General features: G+C 41.9%; 1 protein-coding gene across 3 annotated transcripts; it reads left to right on the forward strand.

The window, feature by feature from the left end:
* Positions 1-176: 176 nt before the first annotated feature.
* ZNF157 (zinc finger protein 157) lies at positions 177-23,225 on the forward strand. Of its 3 annotated transcripts, none has more exons than XM_020284990.2 (5): positions 177-281; positions 3,460-3,645; positions 18,938-19,064; positions 19,350-19,445; positions 20,322-23,225. In XM_020284990.2, exons 2-5 carry the CDS (start codon positions 3,574-3,576, stop codon positions 21,545-21,547), a joined length of 1,521 nt encoding a protein of 506 aa, XP_020140579.1. In that variant the 5' UTR covers positions 177-281; positions 3,460-3,573; the 3' UTR covers positions 21,548-23,225. The 3 variants fall into 3 exon arrangements, with proteins under 3 accessions (XP_020140579.1, XP_075855784.1, XP_020140581.1); XM_075999669.1 differs by having other exon boundaries at positions 18,983-19,064; XM_020284992.2 differs by lacking the exons at positions 177-281; positions 3,460-3,645 and having other exon boundaries at positions 18,976-19,064; positions 19,264-19,445.
* Positions 23,226-25,330: the final 2,105 nt, after the last annotated feature.

Genomic DNA, 25,330 nt, shown 5'->3' on the forward strand with positions numbered 1-25,330 from the left:
CTCCTCTCGGGATGGGGAGGCGCACCTCTGCTTCTCTGAATTTTGCACAGACCTATAGAACCAAGTCCAAAGAGCAGCTCCTCCCGGAAGCTTGCCCTCAGAAGATTTCTACCCCTAAAAGCTCCCCTCTCCCCCACCTTCTGTGGAACAGCCCACTGTACGGAACAGGTGCTAAGATGGCGGCCCTCATGGAGACTCTCCTGAGCGCAGCCATGTTTCTCGCTTGACGGCGCCACTCATGGACAAAGTCTCTGGCGATCCGTAACAGCGCCTTGTTCAGTGTGAGTAGACTTCAACCTTTCAGCCCTAATGATCGCGTCCAAAATCACCAGCCTTAGAAGGTGCAGTGTTAGGGGTGAGGACAGGAAACGGAAGTGGTCCTCAGAGGCTGTTTAAGTGTTGTTGGCGCGCGGCGCTAAAGCGAGTGCACGAGGTTTTATGGCGTGACAGTAGCTCAGGTGATTTTGGGGTGATGGCTTTGGGGATTGATAAATTGACAGTTTGTGCTGTCAATTGGTGTTAAAGGATATAGTGAATGGGAATCTGTGGGGGTCAGGGATGAGGGCGTCTGGAGTAGTCAGGTTTTAGATTCCTTGCTGCGTCTTGTTGTCAAGTCTTAATAGTGTACGCTTCAGATTTTTCCTTGATCGGTAATCCCAGAGGTTTGCAAATTTTATTAGTTTTTCCAAAGAACCACCTTTTGACCTTGTTGATCCTCTCTGATGTGCCTTCGTTTTCTATTTCTTTGATTTCTGCTCTTACCTGTGCTATTTTCCTTTTTCTAACTTCTTAAATTGGATGTTCATTTATTAACATTTAGCCTTTCCTTGTTAAAAAAAAATTTAGGAACATCATAAGTTTTCCTTTAAGAATTTCTTTGGCTGTATTCAACAATATTTCGTATACACCATTTTATTATTATTGAGATTTGTGTTTAATTTTTCCTTTTACTTATTTATTTCTTACATTAATATAATACCTTTGGGAGGGTTGACATTTTCATTAAGTCTTCTTATCCTGGGATATGGTATGTCTGTGACTATTTTTTTTTTTGAGACAGGGTCTCACTTTGTTGCCCAGGCTAGAGTGAGTGGCGTCAGCCTAGCTCACAGCAACCTCAATCTCCTGGGCTCAAGCAATCCTGCTGCCTCAGCCTCCCGAGTAGCTGGGACTACAGGCATGAGCCACCATGTCGGGCTAATTTTTTTTTTTTTGGTATATGTATTTTTAGTTGGTCAATTAATTTCTTTCTATTTTTGGTAGAGACGGGGTCTCCCTCAGGCTGGTTTTGAACCCCTGACCTTGAGCTATCCACCCGCCTCGGCCTCCCAGAGTGCTAGGATTACAGGCGTGAGCCACCACGCCTGGCCTGCCTGTGACTATTTATATTTTCAATTTTTTCCTTTTTTAATTATACAGATCCAGCTCCTTAAAAAGTTTTTTCTAACATATTTTTTATATTTTTTGCTATCATTATTAATGTTTTTTTCTGTTTACATCTGCTTATTACTATTATAGAGAGAAACTATGTGCTCTTTTAATTTTATCTTATATCCAGCCCCTCTTGAAATTACCCTATGAATCTAGTAGCCTCCTAGCAGAGTCTGGTAGGTTTTCCATGTGTAAAATCATCATTGGCAAGAAAGCTACATTTTCATTTCTTCCCAATATTTACTCTAATTTCATCCTCTATTGTGTGAACTAGACCCTGCAAAACAATTTTTTTTTTTTTTTTGAGACAGAGTCTCGCTTTGTTGCCTAGGCTAGAATGAGTGCCGTGGCATCAGCCTAGCTCACAGCAACCTCAAACTCCTGGGCTCAAGCAATCCTTCTGCCTCAGCCTCCCAAGTGGCTGGGACTACAGGCATGCGCCACCATGCCCGGCTAATTTTTTCTATATATATTAGTTGGCCAATTAATTTCTTTCTATTTATAGTAGAGACGGGGTCTCGCTCTTGCTCAGGCTGGTTTCGAACTCCTGACCTTGAGCAATCCGCCCGCCTCGGCCTCCCAGAGAGCTAGGATTACAGGCGTGAGCCACCGCGCCCGGCCCCTGCAAAACAATTTTGAGTAATAGCAGACATTACTCATTTTTATGGCAATAGCTTCATACTTTTACTTTTTAGCATAGTATTTCAGGGTTATGTTTCATAATTGATTTTTGTGATATTTAAGTGATTTACTTCTTCCCTAATTTTAGTTCGAGCTTTTATTAATAATAGCTGCTGATTTGTGTTAGATGCTTTTTGGGTGTAAGTTAATAGAAGCATGTTCCTTCCTGCTCCCAGTTTGTTGATGCAATAAGAATTTTTTTTTTTTTTTTGAGACAGAGTCTCACTTTGTTGCCCAGGCTAGAGTGAGTGCCGTGGCATCAGCCTAGCTCACAGCAACCTCAATCTCCTGGGCTCAAGCAATCCTACTGCTTCAGCCTCGCGAGTAGCTGGGACTACAGGCATGCATCACCATGCCTGGCTAATTTTTTGTATATATATTTTTAGTTGGTCAATTAATTTTTTCTATTTTTAGTAGAGACGGGATCTCGCTCAGGCTGGTTTTGAACTCCTGACCTCGAGCAATCCACCCGCCTTGGCCTCCCAGAGTGCTAGGATTACAGGCGTGAGCCACCACGCTTGGCCAATATTATTCACGTTGAGCCTTCTTCTGGAAAGAAGAGGCTAAAAGCTTCCCTGTAGAAGAATTTAAGAGGTATTTTTTACCTTAAGATGGAAAAATAAAAGATGGCAAAAGAGATGACCCATTTCCTTTCATTCAGATTATCAGGTTTCCAGGTTTTCTGCCTTCACAGTCACCCACCAGGTCCACATGGACAAGCCCCTCCTCTACGTACCCCATGGGCCTTAAGCACTATTCACTGCCCCACGTCTACCCTTCCCCTAAACCCAGATTTGCCTAGAACCTGAATTGAGGTATAGGCTGGCTGGGTGGGGTATGAATCACCCTGTAGAGCCACTCAAGAATAAAAGCTCAGCCAAGTGAGGTGGCTCACGCTTGTAATTCTAGCACTCTGGGAGGCTGAGACGGGAGGCTTGCTTGAGTTCAGGAGTTCGAGACCAGCCTGAGCAAGAGTGAGACCCTGACTGTACTATAAATAGAAAGAAATTAGCTAAACAATTAAAAATAGAAAAAATTAGCCAGGCACCAGTGGCACGTGCCTGTTGTCTGAGTTACCTGGGAGGCTGAGGCAGGAGGATCTCTTGAGCCCAGGAATGTGAGGTTGCTGTGAGCTAGGCTGATGCCACAGCACTCTAGCCAAGGCAAGAGAGTGAGACTCTTGTCTCAAAAATAAGTAAACAAATAAATAAAATCTCATTACTTTGACCCCAAATATCATGTGATCATTTCCATAATCCACCTTGACTAATACTTAGAGTGGAGGTTGCTGAAACTTTGTGGCGTGAATGTGGAATGACACTGATGATGTGGATACTGTCCTTTTAGGATTTCTTGGTGTCTCTGGAGCCATTGAGCCTTACCCCTTACTGGAGGCTACAGAATCCTCTGCATACAGATACCCCTCCAGCTTTGGAAGGTGGTCTGAGGCCCAAGGTGAACATGCCAGCTAATGGGAAATCACCCCAGAGATTCCCTGCCCTGATGCCAGGAGATCCTGGCACATCATTTGAGGTAAGGAAGAGGAGTGTATTTTTTTCTATTTGTTTTTAAAATGTTTTTTAGTTAAATTTTTAGTTTGACATAATTGTAGGTTCAAATGCAAGGTATGGTTTACCTAGTTTTCACCAATGATAACATCTTCAAAAACCTTGGTACAAAATCATAACCAGGATATTGACATACAGAACATTTCTGTTACCACAAGGATCCCTCATGTTGTCCTTTAATATGCACAACCACTTCCCTCTTTTCTCCACTCCCACCTTAACCCCAGGTAACTACTAATCTGTTCTCTAATACTATAATTTTTTTTTTTTTTTTTGAGACAGAGTCTTGCTTTGTTGTCCAGGCTAGAGTGAGTGCCGTGGCGTCAGTCTAGCTCACAGCAACCTCAAACTCCTGGGCTCAAGCGATCCTGCTGCCTCAGCCTCCCGAGTAGCTGGGACTACAGGCATGTGCCACCATGCCTGGCTAATTTTATATATATATCAGTTGGCCAATTAATTTCTTTCTATTTATAGTAGAGACGGGGTCTTGCTCTTGCTCAGGCTGGTTTCGAACTCCTGACCTTGAGCAATCCGCCCGCCTCGGCCTCCCAGAGAGCTAGGATTACAGGCATGAGCCACCGCGCCCGGCCTCTAATACTATAATTTTGTCATTTCAAAAATGTTGTATAAATGGAATCAGAAAGACCTTTTGGGAATGGTTTTTTCATTCATCATAATTCTCTGGAGATATCAATAGTTACCAGTATATCAGTAGTTCATTCCTTTTTCTTTTGAAACAGAGTCTCGCTTTGTTGCCCAGGCTAGAGTGAGTGCCATGGCGTCAGCCTGGCTCACAGCAACCTCAAACTCCTGGGCTCAAGCGATCCTCCTGCCTCAGCCTCCCGAGTAGCTGGGACTACAGGCATGCGCCACCATGCCCGGCTAAATTTTTCTATATATATTTGTTGGCCAATGAATTTCTTTCTATTTATAGTAGAGACGCGGTCTCGGTCTCGCTCTTGCTCAGGCTGGTTTTGAACTCCTGATCTTGAGCAATCCGCCCGCCTGGGCCTCCCAAAGTGCTAGGATTACAGGGGTGAGTCACCGCGCCCGGCCTCATTCCTTTTTTTGATGAGTAGTATTCCTTGGTATGGATGCACCACAGTTTAACCATTCACTAATTGGAGGGCATACCATTTTTTTCTAGATTTTGGTTATTATAAGTAAAGATGCTATGATTTATGTAAGGTTTTTGTGCAGGTGTGATATTGTGAAATATATATTTGGTCTTCTCTGTTTCCTGGCATACAGCTCCTAAAATCCTTAGAATCTCAAAAGTACAGTCATAAATGTCTTTTTGTATGCAAATGAGTTGACTGATGGCTGGTAGCCTAGACAGCTTTAGGATGAGTCTGGTGACCTGAAAGAGGTAGGCCCGATTAGAGGGTTGAGACTTTCAGCTCATCACTCAACCTCAAGGGAAGGGATAGGGGGCTGAAGGTTAAGTTGGTCACCAATGGCCAAAGATTTAGGCAGTCATGTCTACACAAATGAAGCCTCCATAAAAAACCAAAAGTCCAGAGCTCAGAGAGCTTCCTGGTAGCTGAACAGTGGAGATTCCTGAAGGGTGTCACACCTGGAGAGGGCATGGAAGCTTTGTGCCCCTTCCCACATGCCTCGCCCTATGTATTTCTTCATCTGATTATTTGTGTTCTCTAAAAATATCCTTTATGATAAACTGGTAAACATAAGTCAGTGTTTGTTTTCTTGAGTTCTGTGAGCCACTCTAGCAAATTAATCAGACTCAGGAGGGGTTTGTGGGAACCCTGGTTCACAGCTGGTCCATCAGAAATTCCTGAGGTGTGGATCTTGCATCTAAAGTGGGGGCAGGCCAGGCATGGTGGCTCACGCCTGTAATCCTAGCACTCTGGGAGGCCGAGGCGGGCAGATCGCTCGAGATCAGGAGTCTGAAACCAGCCTGAGCGAGACCCCGTCTCTACTAAAAATAGAAAGAAATTAATTGGCCAATTAAAAATATATAGAAAAAATTAGCCGGGCATGGTGGCTCATGCCTGTAGTCCCAGCTACTCGGGAGGCTGAGGCAGTAGGATTGCTTGAGCCCGGGAGTTTGAGGTTGCTGTGAGCTAGGCTGATGCCATGGCACTCTAGCCTGGGTGCAAAGTGAAATTCTGTCTGAAAAAAAAAAAAAAATAAAGTGGGGGCAGTCTTGGGGACTGAGCCCTCAACCTGTGGGACCTGATGCTATCTCCAGGTAGATAGTGTCAGAATGGAATTGAATTAGGGGACACCAGCTGTTGTCTGCTGCAGAATTGAGTGTGGGGAAAATCCTTCACACATCTGTTGTCCCAAGTGTGTACTGAGAGTAGACACTGAGTTGTTTTTCTACTCGTACACGGTGGGATAAATGCATGTGGGTACAATTGCTCGATTGTATGCTAAGTGTGTTTAGAACAGAATTAATAGCCTTAATTTTTTTAGTACAGTTTTAGATTTACAGATAAGTGGAGAAGATACTACATATAGTTCCATATACTGTCTGCCCCTTTCCCTGTATGTCTGGCACAGTTTCCCCTACTATTAACATCTTGCATTAGTGTGGTACAATTAATGAACTAATAGTGATACATTGGTTTTTTTTTTTTTTTGAGACAGAGTCTCACTTTGTTGTCCAGGCTAGAGTGAGTGCCGTGGCGTCAGCCTAGCTCACAGCAACCTCAAACTCCTGGGCTCAAGCGATCCTCCTGCCTCAGCCTCCCGAGTAGCTGGGACTACAGGCATGTGTCACCATGCCCGGCTAATTTTTTCTATATATTTTTAGTTGGCCAATTAATTTCTTTCTATTTATAGTAGAGACGGGGGTCTCGCTCTTTCTCAGGCTGGTTTCGAACTCCTGACCTTGAGCGATCCTCCCGCCTCGGCCTTCCAGAGTGCTAGGATTACAGGGGTGAGCTACCTTGCCCAGCCGATACATTGTTAATTATAGTCTACAGTTTGCAGTAATGTCAACTCAATTGTGTTACACATTCTATGGATTTTGACAAATGGATAATGACATATATCCACCATTACAGTTTCGTACAAAACAGTTGCACCTGAACTTCAGCTGTTCCTCCTTCCTTTCCCATCATCTGAACCTGTGGCAACCACTGACTTTTTGCTGTTTTTATAGTTTTGCCTTTTCTAAAATATCATGTACTTGGAAACATGTAGTGTGTAGCCTTTTCAGACTGGCTTCTTTCACTTAGCAATTTGTGTTTAAGATTCCTCCATGTCTTTTTGTGGCTTCATAGTTTGTTTGTTTGTTTCTTTTTGTTTGTTTGTTGAGACAGAGTCTGGCTTTGTTGCCCAGGCTAGAGTGAGTGCCGTGGCCTAGCTCACAGCAACCTCAAACTCCTGGGCTCAAGCGATCCTCCTGCCTCAGCCTCCCGAGTAGCTGGGACTACAGGCATGCACCACCATGCCTGGCTAATTTTTTCTATGTATATTAGTTGGCCAATTAATTTCTTTCTATTTACAGTAGAGACTGGTCTCACTCTTGCTCAGGCTGGTTTTGAACTCCTGACCTTGAGCAATCCGCCCGTCCTTGGCTCCCAGAGTGCTAGGATTACAGGCGTGATCCACCGCGCCCAGCCTTTTACCCAATTCTTTAATGTTGAAAATGTCTCTTCTTTTGTGATATCATAAATGATTATAGCTGCAGCCGACCCTCGGTAGTACATTGGTGCTAAGGCACGAAATCGTTCTTGTCCAGCTGTATCCCAGATTAGGAATTTATGTAGCTCATTTTGGTACTGTAGTGTTGCTCATAAAAGATGCCCCTTTTGTTGGGTTGATGTTTGGATCAAAACTGTCTTCCACAAACTGCCATACAATACTTGATGTTCCTACACCTGTATCCCCAAGTAGACACACTTTGAGTTCCCTCAGCGCCATGGCCCGGGAGCAAGGGCGCTGGCCCGCCGCCGCCCTAAGTTGAGAAGGGAGAGACCGGGCCCAACACGAGCATCCTCCGGAGCCGCTGTCGCCACACAGCCCAGCGCCCGCCGCGAGGAGCACAGAGACCGCGGCCGCCCGTCCTCTGGCCCTCAGCTCAGCTGGTCCACCGACAGCCACCCGGGGCCCGCCTCAGTAGCCCGGACGCCGCCACGGCCTTCCGGGCGCCGCCGTCGCCGCCATCTTGGGACGCCAGCCCTGAATATAATTTCTTTCTTAAGTTTCCTGAAAATGCTGTTGTACTACTGCCTTGCTTTGTGTGTGGTTTTTTTTTCATTTTTTTTTAAATTTTTTTTATTTTGGCATATTATGGGGGTACAGATTTTAAGGTTTCAATAAATGCCCATTTCCCCCCCTCCCCCCAAAAGTCTGAGTCTCCATCATGACCATCCCCCAGATGGTGCACATCTCACTCATTATGTATGTATATACCCGCCCCCCTCCCCCCTCCCACCTGCCCAATACCCTATTACTGTAGCACCTATGTGTCCACTTAGGTGCTACTCAGTTAATACCATTTTGCTGGAGAATATATCTGGTGCTTGTTTTTCCATTCTTGGGATACTTCACTTAGTAGTATGGGTTCCAGCTCTAACCAGGAAAATATAAGATGTGCTATATCACCATTGTTTCTTAGAGCTGAATAGTACTCCATGGTATACATATACCACATTTTATTAATCCATTCTTGGATTGATGGGCACTTGGGCTGTTTCCACAGCCTTGCGATTATGAATTGTGCTGCTATAAACATTCGAGTGCAGCTGTCTTTTTTGTAGAGTGTCATTGGATCATTTGGGTAGATGCCCAGCAATGGGATTGCTGGATCAAATGGTAGATTCACTTGTATCGCTTTAAGGTATCTCCATATTGCTTTCCACAGAGGTTGAACTAGTTTGCAGTCCCACCAGCAGTGTAGGAGTGTTCCTCTCTCTCCGCAACCATGCCAGCATTTATTGTTTGGAGATTTTTTGATAAAGGCCATTCTCACTGGGGTTAAGTGATATCTCATTGTGGTTTTGATTTGCATTTCCCTGATGATTAGAGATATTGAGCATTTCTTCATATGTTTGTTGGCCATTCTTCTGCCTTCTTTAGAAAAATTTCTGTTCAAGTCCTTTGCCCACGTTTTAATGGGGTTATTTGATTTTTTCTTCCTAATTTTCGTGAGTTCTAAGTATATTCTAGTTATCAGTCCCTTATCGGATGCATAGGATGCAAAAATTTTCTCCCATTCTGTAGGTTGTCTGTTTACTTTCATGACTATTTCTTTGGCTGTGCAGAAGCTTTGTAGTTTGATCATGTCCCATTTATTTATTTTTGTTGCTGCTGTGATTGCCTTTGGGGACTTCTTTATAAACTCTTTGCCCAGGCCGATGTCTAGGAGAGTGTTTCCAACTTTTTCCTCTAGAGTTCTAATAGTTTCATATCTTAGGTTTAAGTCTGTTATCCAGCGTGAGTTGGTTTTTGTGAGAGGTGAAAGATGTGGGTCCTGTTTTAACCTTCTACAAGGGGCTATCCAGTTTTCCCAGCACCATTTATTGAAGAGAGATTCTTTTCCCCAGCGTATGTTTTTGTCTGCTTTGTCAAAGATGAGATGGCTATATGAGGATGGTTTTATATCAGGATTCTCACATCTGTTCCACTGGTCAATATTCCTGTTTTTGTGCCAATACCATATTGTTTTAATTACTACAGCTTTGTAGTATAGTTTGATATCTGGCATATTAATGCCTCCCATTTTGTTTTTGTTGCCTAGAATTGCTCTTGATATTCGGGGTCTTCTTTGGTTCCATACGAAGCGTAAAATTATTTTTTCTATATCTGTGAAGAATGCTGATGGGATTTTAATAGGTATTGCATTGAATCTGTAGATCAGTTTGGGTAGTATAGACATTTTGATGATATTGAGTCTGCCGATCCACGAGCATGGTATGGATTTCCATCTGTTTACATCCTCTGCTATTTCCTTCCTCAGTGTTTCATAGTTCTCCCTGTAGAGGTCTTTTACCTCTTTGGTTAAATATATTCCTAGGTACTTTAATTTCTTTGTTGCTATTGTGAAGGGAATTGAGTCTTTGATTTGGTTCTCAATTAGATTGTTGTTGGCGTATATGAATGCCTCTGATTTCTGTGTATTGATTTTTTTTTTTTTTTTTTTGAGACAGAGTCTCGCTTTGTTGCCCAGGCTAGAGTGAGTGCCGTGGCGTCAGCCTAGCTCACAGCAACCTCAAACTCCTGGGCTCCAGTGATCCTTCTGCCTCAGCCTCCCGGGTAGCTGGGACTACAGGCATGCGCCACCATGCCCGGCTAATTTTTTTATATATATATCAGTTGGCCAATTAATTTCTTTCTATTTATAGTAGAGACGGGGTCTCGCTCTTGCTCAGGCTGGTTTTGAACTCCTGACCTTGAGCAATCCGCCCGCCTCGGCCTCCCAAGAGCTAGGATTACAGGCGTGAGCCACAGCGCCCGGCCTGTGTATTGATTTTGTATCCTGAGACTTTACTAAATTCATTGATCAGTTCCAGGAGTTTCTTGGTTGAATCTTTGGGGTTTTCTAGATACAATATCATATCATCAGCAAACAGTGAAAGTTTGATCTCTTCTGCCCCTATTTGGATACCTTTGATTCCATTTTCCTGTCTGATTGCTGTAGCCAAGACTTCCAGCACTATGTTGAACAGAAGTGGAGATAGTGGGCAGCCTTGTCTGGTTCCAGTTCTAAGTGGGAATGATTTCAATCTTTCCCCATTCAGTATGATGTTGGCTATGGGTCTGTCATATATGGCTTGTATCATTTTTAGGTATGTCCCTTCTATGCCTATTTTCTTAAGTGTTCGTATCATGAAAGGGTGTTGAATTTTTTTTTTTTTTTTTTTTTTTGAGACAGAGTCTCGCTTTGTTGCCCAGGCTAGAGTGGGGTGTTGAATTTTGTCAAAAGCTTTTTCTGCATCTATTGAAAGAATCATGTGGTCTTTGTTTTTGCTTCTGTTTATGTGGTGAATTGCATTTATAGATTTACGTATGTTGAACCATCCCTTCATCCCTGGGATGAAGCCCACTTGGTCGTGGTGGATTATTTTTTTTGATAAGTGTCTGGATTCGGTTAGCTAAGATTTTGTTGAAAATTTTTGCATCTATATTCATTAGGGATATTGGTCTGTAGTTTTCTTTTTTTGTTGCATCCTTTCCTGGTTTTGGTATCAGAGTAATATTCGCTTCATAAAAGGTGTCGGGGAGGTTTCCGTTCTTCTCAATGTTGCGGAATAGTTTCTGCAAGATAGGTACTAGTTCTTCTTTGTAAGTATGGTAAAATTCAGGTGTGAAGCCATCTGGACCGGGACTTTTCTTTTTAGGGAGATTTTTAATTGCTGTTTCTATTTCAGCTGTTGAGATTGGTCTGTTCAGGGAATCTATTTCTTCCTGGTTGAGCCTAGGGAGGCTGTGTGTTTCTAGAAATTTGTCCATTTCCTCCACATTTTCCAGTTTGTGTGCATAAAGATTTTTGTAGTATTCATAAATTGTATCTTGTATCTCTTTGGGATCAGTTGTGATATCTCCTTTTTTATTCCTGATGGAGCTTATTAGAGATTTCTCTTTTCTGCTTTTCGTTAGCTTAGTCAGTGGTGTGTCAATTTTGTTTATTTTTTCAAAGAACCAACTTTTTGTTTTATTAATCTCCTGAATAGCTTCCCTGTTTTCAATTTCGTTTAGTTCTGATTTGATCTTGTTGATTTCACTTCTTCTGCTGGGTTTGGAGTTGGTCTGTTCTTCTTTTTCCAGCTCTTTGAGTCATTTCATTAGATTGTCTATTTGTGATCTTCTTGTCTTTTGGTTATAGGCATTTATGGAGATAAACTTTCCTCTCAGAACTGCTTTAGCTGTGTCCCAGAGGAGTTGATAACTTGTCTCTCCATTGTCGTTTTCTTCATAGAAGTTTTTTATTTCCGTCTTGATTTCTTCATTTACGAAGTAATCATTTAGTAGGAGGTTGTTTAATTTCCACGTTTTTGTGTAGAAATGTGAGTTTCTGTTAGGGTTGATTTCTAGTTTTATTCCACTGTGATCTGAGAAGGTACATGGTATGATTTCTATTTTTTTAAATTTCTTGAGATTTTCTTTGTGTCCTAGGATATGGTCAATCTTAGAGAATGTCCCGTGAGGTGATGAGAAGAATGTATATTCAGTGGATTTTGGGTAGAATGTTCTGTAGATGTCTGTCAGACCCAATTGTTCTAGAGTTTTGTTTAAGTCCATTATTTCTTTATTAATTTTCTGTTTGGAGGATCTGTCTTGTGCCGTCAGTGGGGTGTTGAAATCTCCGGCGATTATGGAGTTGCTATTAATCCATTTGCTTAGCTCCAGTAAGGTTTGCTTTATGAATCTGGGTGCACCTAAGTTGGGTGCATATATATTTAAAATTGTTATCTCTTCTTGTTGGACTGTGCCCTTCACCATTATATAATGACCCTCTTTGTCTTTTACTAATTTTGTTGGTTTAAAAACTAAATCGTCTGAAATTAGAACTGCCACACCAGCCTTCTTTTGGCTTCTATTTGCTTGGCATATTGATCTCCACCCTTTTATTTTTAGTCTATATGTATCCTTGCAGGTTAGATGTGTTTCCTGAAGACAGCATATACTTGGCCTGTATTTTCTTATCCATTCAGCCAGCCTATGTCTCTTGAGTGGAGAGTTTAAGCCATTCACATTTATTGAGAGAACTGATAGGTAAGGTAGATTACTGATCATTCTGTTGGGTTGGATGTTGTTGCTATGATTTCTGTCTTGAGCCATTGTAATATCTGGCCTTTAATATCTTTGGGTTTTGGTTGTTTTTATATTCGTGGGTTATTATTATGATGTTCCGTGTATAACGCTGTTTTAAGTACTTCTTGTAGGGCTGGTCTTGTCTTGGTGAATTCTCTGAGCCTTTGCTTGTCTGAGAATGTTTTTATTTCTCCTTCATATATGAAGCTTAGTTTTGCAGGGAATAATATTCTAGGCTGGGCATTGTTTTGTTTCAAAAGAGTGAGAATGGGGCCCCAGTCTCTCCTTGCTTGTAAAGTCTCATTAGAGAAGTCTGATGTTATTCGAATTGGCTTTCCCTTGTATGTTACTTGCTTCTTTTGTCTTACAGCTCTTAGAAGGGCCTCTTTAGTTGATACTTTGGTCAGTCTGATGACTGCATGTCGTGACGTCATCCTGTTTGCGTTGAATCTCCCAGGGGTCCTCTGAGCTTCTTGAACTTGTATATCAAGATTTTGAGCAAGGCCTGGGAAATTTTCCTCTATTATATCTTCAAACAGCTTGTCCAACCCTTGAGTGTTGTCTTCTTCCCCTTCTTGTAACCCTATGACCCTCACATTAGGTTTCTTCACATAATCCCACAGCTCTTGTAGGCTTTGCTCTTTTCTCTTGTTTCTCTGCTCTATTTCTGTGACTGATTTATTTAATTGGAGGGTGTTATCTTCAAGCTCTGAGATTCTTTCTTCTGTTTGATCTACCCTGTTCTTGAGACTTTCCACTGTATTTTGTAGTTCCTTGAATTGATTCTTCATTTCCAGGAGTTCGGTTACACTTTTCTTCAATGTGTCTATTTCTTTTCTCATATCCTGGAGACTTTTTGTGGTTTCTTGGTGTTGGTTATTGAGTTGTTGTTGCAGCTGGGTGAGTGTTCTTATGTTCCACATACGAAATTCCTCTTCTGTCATATTGGTTGCCTGATTTTGGTCAGTGTCCGTTTCTAGGGGGCTGGTGCTCCTCTTTGGGGGTGTGTTTTCCGTTTGGTTCTTCATATTTCCTGAGTTCTTTCGCTGATTTCTTCCCATGTCGATCAGTTGTTGTTTCTTTCCTTAGGTTATTGTTTGGGTATTCACACATCTTGTTTAGTTTCTGAGGCGTTAGGTGGTGCCTGTGGGTGAAATTGGACCACTCCCTGTATATTGAGTCAGTGGGTGCCGTGGAAAGGCTGTGCAAGATGCCGTCCCTGTCAGTAGGTGGCGTTTGCTTGGAGGAACAGGCTATGGTGTTGATTTTGAGTCCTGTTATCAGCTCTCCTTCTGGGCGGAGCTGGGTTGGGTAAGCCTGCCCTCAGGCCGTTAGCAGGGGTCAAGGTTCTGTTCTCTGCTTCCAGGGAAAGCTGTCAGGGCGGGGCTGGAATGGTCCCGCTCAGCCAGAAAGTCTGGGTGTGGGGGTGGGGCTGTCTGAGACCCGCAGTCTGCAGCAGGCCTTGCTTCTTTCCACCCTCCCCAACTCCGCAGCTACTCCTGGGCCTCTTGTAGGCTTTGCTCTTTTCTCTTGTTTCTCTGCTCTATTTCTGTGACTGATTTATTTAATTGGAGGGTGTTATCTTCAATCTCTGAGATTCTTTCTTCTGCTTGATCTACCCTGTTCTTGAGACTTTCCACAGTATTTTGTAGTTCCCTGAGTTGATTCTTCATCTCCAGGACTTCGGTTAAGGTTTTCTTCACTGTGTCAATCTCTTTGTTGAACCTTTGTTCCATTTCCTGGAGGCTTTTAGTGGTTTCTTTGTGTTGGTTATTGAGTTGTTGTTGCAGGTCAGTGAGTGTTCTTATGATCCACATTCGAAATTCCTCTTCTGTCATTTTAGTTGCCAGATTTTGGTTGTTGTCTGTTTCTAAGGGGCTGGTGCTCCTCTTTGGGGGTGTGTTTTCCATTTGTTTCTTCATATTTCCGGAGTTCCTTCGTTGATTTCTTCCCATTTTACTTGGTTGTTGTTTCTTTCCTTTAGGTTTTCGTTTGGGTATTCACATGTCTTGTTTAGTTTCTGAGCCAGTAGGTGGAGTTGCTCTCTGTCAGCAGCCTTCGCTGGGGTGGTGTCTGCGGGTCTCTCAACCCGCTGGGGATAAAAAAAAAAATATTTTTAAAGTTTTAAATTTTAAATTTTAGCATATTATGGGGGTACAGATGTTTAGGGTACGTTTATTGTCCTTACCCCACCCAAGTTCTTATTCTCATTTCAATGTCTGTGGTATATATAGTGATATCACCTCTTCTACTTCTGATATTGATAATTTGTGCCTATTTTTCCTTTGGATGTTTGGCTGGAAGTTTATCAATTTTATCAATCTGTTTCAAAAAACGAACTTTTGGTGTCATTGATTTATTTCTATAATTTTTCCTATTTTTAGTTTCACTGGTCTCTTTTTTTTTTTAATTTGAGACAGAGTCTCACTCTTTTGCTTGAGCTAGAGTGCTGTGGCATCATCATAGCTCACTGCAGCCTCCAACGTCTGGGTTTAAGTGATCCTCCTGCCTTAGCCTCCCAAGTAGCTTAGAATATAGGTACACATCACCATACCTGGCTAATTTTTTCCTATTTTTTTTTAGAGATGGGATCTTGCTATGATGCCCAGGCTGGTCTTGAATTCTTGGGCTCAAGCAATTCTCCCACCTCAGCCTCCCAAAGTGCTGTCCATTACAGGTGTGAGCCACCATGCCTGGGCAGTCTCTTATCTGTATTATTTCCTTTCTTCTGCTTGGTATGAGTTTATTTTGCTCCCTTCTCTAGTTTTCTAAATAATAAGCTTAGATTGTTGATTTCAGACCTTTTTTTTCTTTTTTATTGTAAGCATTTGTTGCAATAAATTTCCATCTCAGCACTACTTTAACTGTTTCCCACAAATATTGGCATGTTGTATTCTTATTTTTTTTAGTTCAAAATATTCCTAATTTACCTTGAGACTTCCTTTAAGAACTTTGCATTATTTAGAAATGTATTCTTTTTTTTTTTTTGAGACACAGTCTCACTATGTTGCCCGAGCTAGAGTGCCATGGCATCAGCTTAGCTTACAGAAACCTCAAACTGTTAGGCTCAAGCAATTCTCCTGCCTCAGCCTCCCGAGTAGCTGGTACTACAGGCATGCACCACCATTCCCGGCTAATTTTTTCTATATATCTCAGTTGGCCAATTAATTTTCTTTCTATTTTTAGTAGAGATGAGGTCTCACTCTTGCTCAAGGTGGTTTTGAACTCCTGACCTCGAGCAATCTGCCCGCATTGGCCTCCCAGAGTGCTAGGATTACAGGTGTGAGCCACTATGCCCAGCCTAGAAATGTATTCTTTAGTTTCCAAATATTTAGGGATTTTCCAGCCATCTTTCTATTATTGATTTCTAGTTCAATTCCATTAAGATCAAAGAATATTCTTTGTTTCAGTTCTTTAAATTTGTTGAGGTTTGTTTTATGATCCACAATATGGGCTAGCTTGGTGATAGCCCATGTGTACTTGAAGAAACTATCTATTCTGTCTGGTTTTGAGTGGAGTATTTTGTAAAGTCAATTGGTTGACTGGTGGTGTTCAGTTTTTCTGTATCTTTGCTGATTTTTTGCATGCTAGTTCCTCTTATTACTGAGAGAGATCTTGATGTCTCTAGCCATAATTGTGGATTTGTCCAATTCTTCTTCCGGTTCTCTTAGTTTTTCTTCATGTATTTTTTTTTTTTTTGAGACAGTCTTGCTTTGTTGCCCAGGCTAGAGTGAGTGCCATGGCGTCAGCCTAGCTCACAGCAACCTCAAACTCCTGGGCTCAAGCAATCCTTCTGCCTCAGCCTCCCGAGTAGCTGGGACTACAGGCATGCACCACCATGCCTGGCTAATTTTTTGTATATATATTAGTTGGCCAATTAATTTCTTTCTATTTATAGTAGAGATGGGGGTCTCACTCTTGCTCAGGCTGGTTTTGAACTCCTGACCTCGAGCAATCCACCCCCCTTGGCCTCCCAGAGTGCTAGGATTACAAGGCGTGAGCCACCGTGCCCGGGCCTCTTCATGTATTTTGAAGCTCTGTTATTAGGTGCCATCTCTCTCAAACTGCAGCCCCCAGGGGCTCCCTGCTCCTATCCTCTGGCTTCACTTGGGTGCCCACAGTTTCCCAACTAGGTGTTCCCGTTGGGCCAAAAAGTGGCAAGATAGAAAAAAAAGCAATGAGTGGGGGGTCTTTCCCCCATTCTTTTGACCATTAATCCTCTGGTCAAAGAAAAGGACTCCTTTCCCTTTAAGTTTGAGGAGCCTGCTACTGCAAGTTTCCAGCTTTGGGACTGGGACTTCCTTGGGGGTAGGACTACAGGCAAAAAAGAAAAAGACAGAGAATTTCTCCCATTCTCTCCATTCCAAAGTGGGGCCCCTTCTTGTTCCTGAGACCAGAAACAGAGGTCTTCTGTTAGCTTTTCAAGATAAGGGAGGTAAGTGATTGTGCTTTTCTACTTTACATTGGAAGTGTCACTATTAGTTGAAACTGTCTCCTCTCTTCCTTTCCAAGGCTGTGTTCTGGTTTTAGTCCTACCATTCAAAAATTTGCTTTGCAATCTTCATGGCATGTTGGTGGCCCCTCAGACTCTGTAGTTGGTGCTTTTCTCAAACTATCCAATTTTCTCTTTTAGCTATCTAATTTATTCTGGTAGTTTCTGCTGGTACTGAAACAATCTGCCTCCCCAACCCTGGTCTCTCCTAGCCTTCTCTCCTGAGCTGGACATGTTCCATAAACACTCCAAGATCTATCTCAATTTTTCCTCTGTCAACACATTGTCTCTCCTGTTCTGCTAATCTCAATATATGGCTCCAGCCTTAACCCAGCTGCTCCTGAAGTTACGTGGGGAGCAATAGTCTGTCCCTTTATCCCACTTGACAGTATTTCTGTATTGTTTGTAAATATAAATATATTGTGGATGTTCAGAAAATAGTCCAGTGGTGTATTTTGGAAACTGATGATCTATAGGGAAGAAAAAGTTGAGAATCCCTCTACTGTTGGGCCCCTGAATGTCTCTATAGCCCTTTATCTCATTATAGCCTGCTGCACAATTTTCTTTTCATGCTGTGCCATATGTAGTTCTGTGAACTCACCATGTGTGTTTTTTGTTTTCCTGTGTTTCCTCATGCTGTCACTCCATATTCATGAAGGAAGTGACATTTTTGTTGAAGGACTCAAAGCGTTGCCTCCTTAAGTGGAGTGTAGTTTGATGACACCAAGTGGCATTTAGTTCCATTTCTTGTGAATTTCAGCCCCAGTGCTCTGTCCCATGCTTAGTGTCTCTCCTGTACATGAGCTCCCCTGGAGCAGGCCCTGTGGCATCTTCATTTTTATTTCCTTGGCAACTTGCACAGGTCTGGGCACATAATGTTGAATCAGTATTTGAATAGTCTTTTCTTCATGAATTAATAACATAGTAGCAGGGGTTTTTGTTATTGTTTTTGCCCCCAGAAAGTATAATATCAAGCAAGACATAGAGTCAGGTATCCAGTGTAGCTGTTTCTAGTCTACGCTTTTTGTTTTTTTTAGACAGAGTCTTACTCTATTGCCCGGGTTAGAGTGTCATGGAATCAGCCTAGCTCACAGCAACCTCAAACTCCTGGGTTCAAGTGATCCTCCTCCCTCAGCCTCCCAGGTAGCTGGGACTACAGGCATGCGCCACTGTGCCCAGCTAATTTTTTCTATATATTTTAGTTGGGCAACTAATTTCTTTCTATTTTTAGTAGAGACGGGGTCTCACTCTTGCTCAGGCTGGTTTTTTTTTTTTTTTTTTTTTTTTTTTTTTTTTTTTTGAGACAGAGTCTCACTTTGTTGTCCAGGCTAGAGTGAGTGCCATGGCGTCAGCCTAGCTCACAGCAACCTCAAACTCCTGGGCTCAAGCGATCCTCCTGCCTCAGCCTCCCGAGTAGCTGGGACTACAGGCATGCGCCACCATGCCCGGCTAATTTTTTATATATATATCAGTTGGCCAATTAATTTCTTTCTATTTATAGTAGAGACGGGGTCTCGCTCTTGCTCAGGCTGGTTTTGAACTCCTGACCTTGAGCAATCCGCCCGCCTCGGCCTCCCAAGAGCTAGGATTACAGGCGTGAGCCACAGCGCCCGGCCTCAGGCTGGTTTTTTTATTTTATTTTTTATTTCAGCATATTATGGGGGTACAGATTTTAAGGTTTCAATAAATGCCCATTTCCCCCCTCCCCCCACAAGTCTGAGTCTCCAGCATGACCATCCCCCAGATGGTGCACATCTCACTCATTATATATGTATATACCCGCCCCCCTCCCACCTCCCACCTGCCCAATACCCTATTACTGTAGTACCTATGTGACCACTTAGGTGCCTCAGGCTGGTTTTGAACTCCTGACCTTGAGTTATCCTCCCGCCTCAGCCTCCCAGAGTGCTAGGATTACAAGTGTGAGCCACTGCACTCGGCCTCTAGTCTACTCTTAACAGGGCTCCATTGAGAGGATTAGATCCCCATGCATCTTTTCCATGCATCCCATTCTGATCTTTGCAGATTGTTTTTATAGGGATCTGTGTCATTTGAGGATGTGGCTGTGGATTTCACCCGACAGGAGTGGCACAGACTGGATCCTGCTCAAAGAACCATGCATAAGGATGTGATGCTGGAGACCTACAGCAACCTGGCATCTGTGGGTGAGGATGACTGTCCATGTAACTCCTGGTAGCATGTGTTTCCTTTGATGGTTGCTATATGTGCAGCCTCTGTAAGTTTAATGATATTTTAGTTTCAGATTCAAGGGTCACAGATGACTGATCAGTTTAGAGCACCAGGATGAATGTGTGTTCTCATTTCCCCAATGAAAAGTTTAAATGGGCCCCCTTCCTTGTGCAGCTCATGAAGATGCACCTTCCTCTTCCATCAGAGGCCCTAAAGCTAAGACAACTTGGCCCACGTCCTGTGCCATTTCCCATTAACAGGCCTCTGCGTGGCCAAACCAGAGATGATCTTCAAGTTGGAGCGAGGAGAAGAGCTGTGGATATTAGAGGAGGAATCCTCTAGCCATGGTTACTCAGGTGAGTGAGCAAGAACAGACAGAAGGAAAATAGGAGAAATAAGATTCCATTAAATCCTGTCAAAGGTTATCCTTGTGCAACATTTTCCAGGAATCTCTTTTTAGAGGCCCTAGCTCTTTGAAAATAAGGACAGAAGGTTTACATGCTTCACATACCAAAATCAGACATCTTAATTTCACACTCAAACTTCAGTGCTGTCTCCCATTTTATCTTAAGTTTTGTAAAATTGTTTACTGCTCCTGTTTATCTCTGCCTCATCTTACATATTTACTCTTCCTTTCCTCCATTGCCTTGGATGCCTTCTGTTATCAGGCATTCATTTATTCATTTAGTCACTCACAAAATTTTAAATGAGTATCACTATATATGCTGGTCACATTCTAGGTGTAGGGATCCAGCAGTGAATAAAATGCTATCTCTGTTCTCTTAGAGCTTGCAATATAGTAGGGGAAAGTGAACAGAAACAAACAAATACATAATATGTTTAGTGGTAAAAAGGAAATGTAAGATAAGAAGGATAGACTAGATTGTGATGTGTACTTTTAGGTAATGTGGTCAGGGAAGGCTTTTTAGTGAGGTTAACAATAGTGCACAAACTTCAGTGTAGTAAGAGAGACAAAGCCATGTAGATCTTGAGTATTCTGGGCAGAGGGAACTGTAATTACCAAGCCTAATCTGAGTGATATGTCCTAGGATAGCAAAGAGGCCAGAGTGAGAGAGGGTGAGAATGTTACGAGGTAATATCAGAGAGTCAGCAGGGGGCCAAATTACATAGAGTTTAAAGTTGTGTTAAGGAGTTTAATTTTATCCTGTGACAAGGGAAACTCTTTTGGGGTTTTATGTGAAAGAGTGACATGCTCTGATTTCTTTTTAAAGGATCTCTCTCACTGCTGTGTGGCAATAGTTCTGTTGGGGATAATGTCCTCAGGCATGATAACAACCTTCTTCAGCATCAGAAGATTCAAGCTTTGGATCAAAATGTTGAATATAATGTATTTGGGAAAGGCTTCCATGAGAAAACAGGCTTCATTAGACATAAAATAACACATATAGGAGATAAAAACTTTGAATGTCATGAATGTGGGAAAGCTTATTGCAGGAAATCAAACCTCATTGAACATCTGAGAATACACACAGGGGAGAGACCCTATGAATGTAGTGAATGTGCAAAAACCTTCAGTGCAAGATCATACCTCATTGCTCATCAGAAAACTCACACAGGGGAGAAGCCCTTTGAATGTAATGAATGTGGGAAATCTTTTGGCAGGAAGTCACAACTCATTCTACATCGGAGAACACACACAGGAGAGAGACCCTATGAGTGTACTGAATGTGGGAAAACCTTTTCTGAGAAGGCAACCCTCACGATTCATCAGAGAACTCACACAGGGGAGAAACCCTATGAATGTGGTGAATGTGGGAAAACATTTCGTGTAAAGATATCCCTCACTCAACACCACAGAACTCACACAGGGGAAAAACCCTATGAATGTGGGGACTGTGGGAAAAATTTCAGTGCAAAGAAATCCTTAAATCAACATCAAAGAATTCACACAGGTGAGAAACCCTATGAGTGTGGTGAATGTGGGAAATTCTTCCGAATGAAGATGACTCTCAATAATCATCAAAGAACTCACACAGGTGAAAAGCCCTATCAGTGTAATGAATGTGGGAAGTCTTTCAGGGTGCACTCATCTCTTGGCATCCATCAGAGAATTCACACAGGAGAGAAACCTTATGAATGTAATGAGTGTGGCAATGCCTTCTATGTGAAAGCACGCCTCATTGAACATCAGAGAATGCATTCAGGAGAGAAACCCTATGAATGTAGTGAATGTGGGAAAATCTTCAGTATGAAGAAATCCCTCTGTCAACACCAGAGGACTCACACAGGAGAGAAACCTTATGAATGTAGTGAATGTGGAAATGCTTTCTATGTGAAAGTACGCCTCATTGAACATCAGCGAATTCACACAGGAGAGAGACCCTTTGAATGTCAAGAATGTGGGAAAGCTTTCTGCCGGAAAGCACACCTCACAGAACATCAGAGAACTCACATGGGCCGGCCCTTGCTTTGCACCATGGAGAAAGCCTCTCCCTGAAGATTCCCCTAGCCACTGGATCAAGCTCCTTGGGGCATCTGATCACCAGGGCACACAAAGTATGCCTATAACAATTTGACACCTACATTTGTGCCAGAATATGTCCTGGTCCCCTTAGGGGGTAGCTCATTGTTGTTTTCATTTGGATTTCCCTAGTTAGTGATGAGATTTAACATCTACTCTGTTGATTGGCCATTGGGTTTTTTCTTTGGTACACTGACTGTTCATTGTTTTCTAATGGGCTGTTCATCTTTTACTCTTGGTTTAAATGTTTATTTAATGTATTAGAATATAAAAATCCTTTTTTTCCAGTCTTATGTGTTACAAGTATCTTCTCTTGGACTATGGGTAGTTCTTTAATTTTGTCATCTCTTTCCTCCTGCCGATGTTTTATGTTTTAGTATTATCAGTTTCAAGGTGATGATATTCTCCTATACTTTCCTCTAAAGTTAAGGTTTTCCTTTCAACATTTAGAATTTTAATCTCCCATGAAATTTTTTTGTATAATATGAAGTCTGTAATATATAATACTATTTTTTCTTTTTAAAACTTTACATAAATGGGATCACACTGTATTTAAAGTTCTGCAGCTTGCCTTTTTCATGTAATGTTACCTTTCTTAGATCTACCAATGTTGATAAATATAGATCTGGTTTATTCATTTATCCTTCCATTCCCCTAGTGAAAGACATTTGTATTGTTTCTGTGTTTAGTGTCTAAACATTTAAGTGGAACTGATGGGTCATAGGGTTTGGGCAATTTGCCAGTTATGAAGCTATTGTGTCCCAGCTCCAAGCCCACCTTTCTTGACTGTGCTTTTTTTTTTTTTTTTTGAGACAGAGTCTCACTCTGTTGTCTGGGCTAGAGTGCCATGACGTCAGCCTACCTCACAGCAACCTCAAACTCCTGGGCTCAAGCAATCCTTCTGCCTCGGCCTCCCAAGTAGTTGGGACTACAGGCATGTGCCACCATGCCCGGCTAATTTTTTTCTACATATTTTTAGTTGGCCAATTAATTTCTTTGTATTTTTAGTAGAGATGAGGTCTTGCTCTTGCTCGGGCTGGTTTCGAACTCCCAACCTTGAGCGATCCACCTACCTCGGCCTCCCAGAGTGCTAGGGTTACAGACATGAGCCACGGTGCCCGGCCTTTGACTGTGCTTTTGTGACTCTAAAAACCACCTTTCTGGCTTGCCACCTGCTCCTTGTTGAGCCTTGCCACTAAGAGATACCAGGGATATGAACTTTGGAGCTGGAGGAGGAAGAAGGAACTTGCTCCTTTATTTCTTCTTTCCTATTAGCTTTCTATTCATCAGAGTGTCTGCACAGCATTGCTTCTTCACTTGGGCAGCAGCAGTTCCTTGTCATAGCAGCCATTTCATCCAGTTTACCATTTTCTAGCACTCATAGAACAACCCTTATGGTAACCCATGCCCTCTGAGACACAAGCATCAGCTGGTTGGTGCCACCTCTTTAGAGATGATTCCCAGCCACATGATATCCCCTTCTCTACCCTTCTAACTTTTAATAATTCCTTTGTTACTCTAGCCCAGCTGTTGTCTGCAGTTGCTACTTCCCTGATAACTTGAATATTCTTTTTGTCTCTTCAGTTATGTAGTTAACAACTTCATAACTAGTTAAAATTTATTTATAATAAGTTATTTCTGTTAAAGTAACTGGGTATGGTTTCTTTCTCCTGGCTGGGTCCTGATTGATAACAGAAGTTTTTCAACTTTATTAAGTATTGACTTTTTCCCCTTCAAATTGTCTTAATTTATACTCTTATGAATAATTTGGGAAAGTTTCCATTTTTCCAGTCACCAGCACTTATTGCCAGTCCTTTAAATTGCTGCCAATCTGAAAGATGTGAAATGGCTTTAAGCCTTTGCCTCTGTAAATGTGGTGTGTCTTTTTACTTTTTAACTCATCTTTTTTTTTAACTTTCAATAATATATTCTAGTTTTCTCTAAGAAATTGCCTTTGAAAGTTAATTTTTTAATAGCAACTTTGCTCATGTACATGTATATAAATATATATTTGAAAATATAATGATGTTATGGGTTTATATATATAAATATATTTATATGTTGTATGTGTGTGTGTCAGACACACATCTTCCCATAAAACATTTTTGTTTTATGTGGGCAATATTCATTTCATTTTACCCACACATTCACCACCTTGATTGCTCTTCATAATTTTCTGCATTCTATCTAGGATCATTTTCTTCTTTGCCTGAAAAATACCCTGTAGAGTTTCCTTTAGTAGGAGTCTGATAATGGTGAACTTCTCAGCTTTGTCAGAAAATGTTTTTATTGTACCTTTTTTGGTAAGCAAATGTGAATCCTTCACATTTAGTATTTGGTAGTATTATGCCACAGTAAATTGATGCTAAATTAAGTATTTTTGCTTTTTTCCTGAGTGTCCCATAATGATTATGATGATATAGGATATTTGAATTAATCATCAACTACTCTACAGTACAGCATATACTTGAATATACATATTACACCTTCGGTATTTTCTATACAGTATGTCCTCACTCTCGTTTACTAAGTATTAGTTAAATATATCAAGATACAGTCTCATCAGTTCTTCTAATCTTTAGGTCATTGATTTAAGAAATTGAATCTGATGTTTTAAAATTTATTATGGAGTATGTCAAACATAAATAAAAGTAATCTGTAGTGACAGAAGACAAATCAGTGTTTACTTCTGGAGTGGGAATTAACTCTTAAGGGGTAGAGGGAACTTCCTGATGGAAATATTCTATATCTTGATTGGACTGTGTTAATGGGCGTATATAATAGTCATCAAATGGGTGAACTTATGATTTGTGCATTTTATTGGATGTAAATTACATTTCAATTTAAATTTGGAAACAAACCAATAGAAAGTTACCTGTTTGCACACCAGGGCTGCCTGCGCGGAAACCAGGAATTCTGACCACTGGAACAAATGGAAGATTCTGGTAGTGGGCAACTCAGCCCCCCCCCCCAAAGATTTAGAAATTGTCTCGCCCCCTGAAAATGACCTTTTCTGCGGCCCCACTCTGGAATGTGCTGACCCTTCATTAGCTACCATCACTATTTGTGGTGCTCCCCCCTTGGCCAACACTACAGTGGAGATTTGACTTCCAATAACCTGAGTATAATCTCTGCAGATCCACCACCATAGTGGTTTTTACCCCCATGACATGGCAGCTCAGTGTCTACCAATCTCCCATTAGCTCTCACAGCAGTTTTTGATATCCCTTTAAGCCAGAGCATGATGTCTACTGACCTACCATTAGTTCACAACATTGTGTCACCCCTTCACTCCCAGCTTAGTGTCTGATAATCCTCCACTAAGTCAGTATCATGTCTTGTTGCCTTGCTTTAGTGTTAGCGTGGTGACAGCTGATTCCTATTAGCTTGCAGTCCTGTGTCTCATCATCTTCCTTTCTACCTAATGTAGTGTCTGTTGACTCCATGTTAGCCCTCACCATTTTGTCTGCTGATTCCCTGTTGGCTACTAGTATAATGTATTTAACCCAGTGAGGTCTCATCATGGTGTCTGCACCCCCTACATTAAAACCCATCACTGTTTCTGCTGATTTTTGTTAGCCACTGGTACAATGTCTTTACCCCCATTAACCCACAGCACAGTGGGTCCAGCACAGTACAATTGTACCAATCTGTGTGTTGTTCCCCAATTAGCCACCAATATGGTAACTTTGAACTTCCTGAGCCCCAGGACAATGTCAGCAGAACTCACATGACTGTGTTGCTATCTTTTGATACCCC

The sequence above is a fragment of the Microcebus murinus genome, chromosome X (assembly GCF_040939455.1).
Source record: "Microcebus murinus isolate Inina chromosome X, M.murinus_Inina_mat1.0, whole genome shotgun sequence".
In the NCBI taxonomy this organism is placed as follows: domain Eukaryota; kingdom Metazoa; phylum Chordata; class Mammalia; order Primates; family Cheirogaleidae; genus Microcebus; species Microcebus murinus.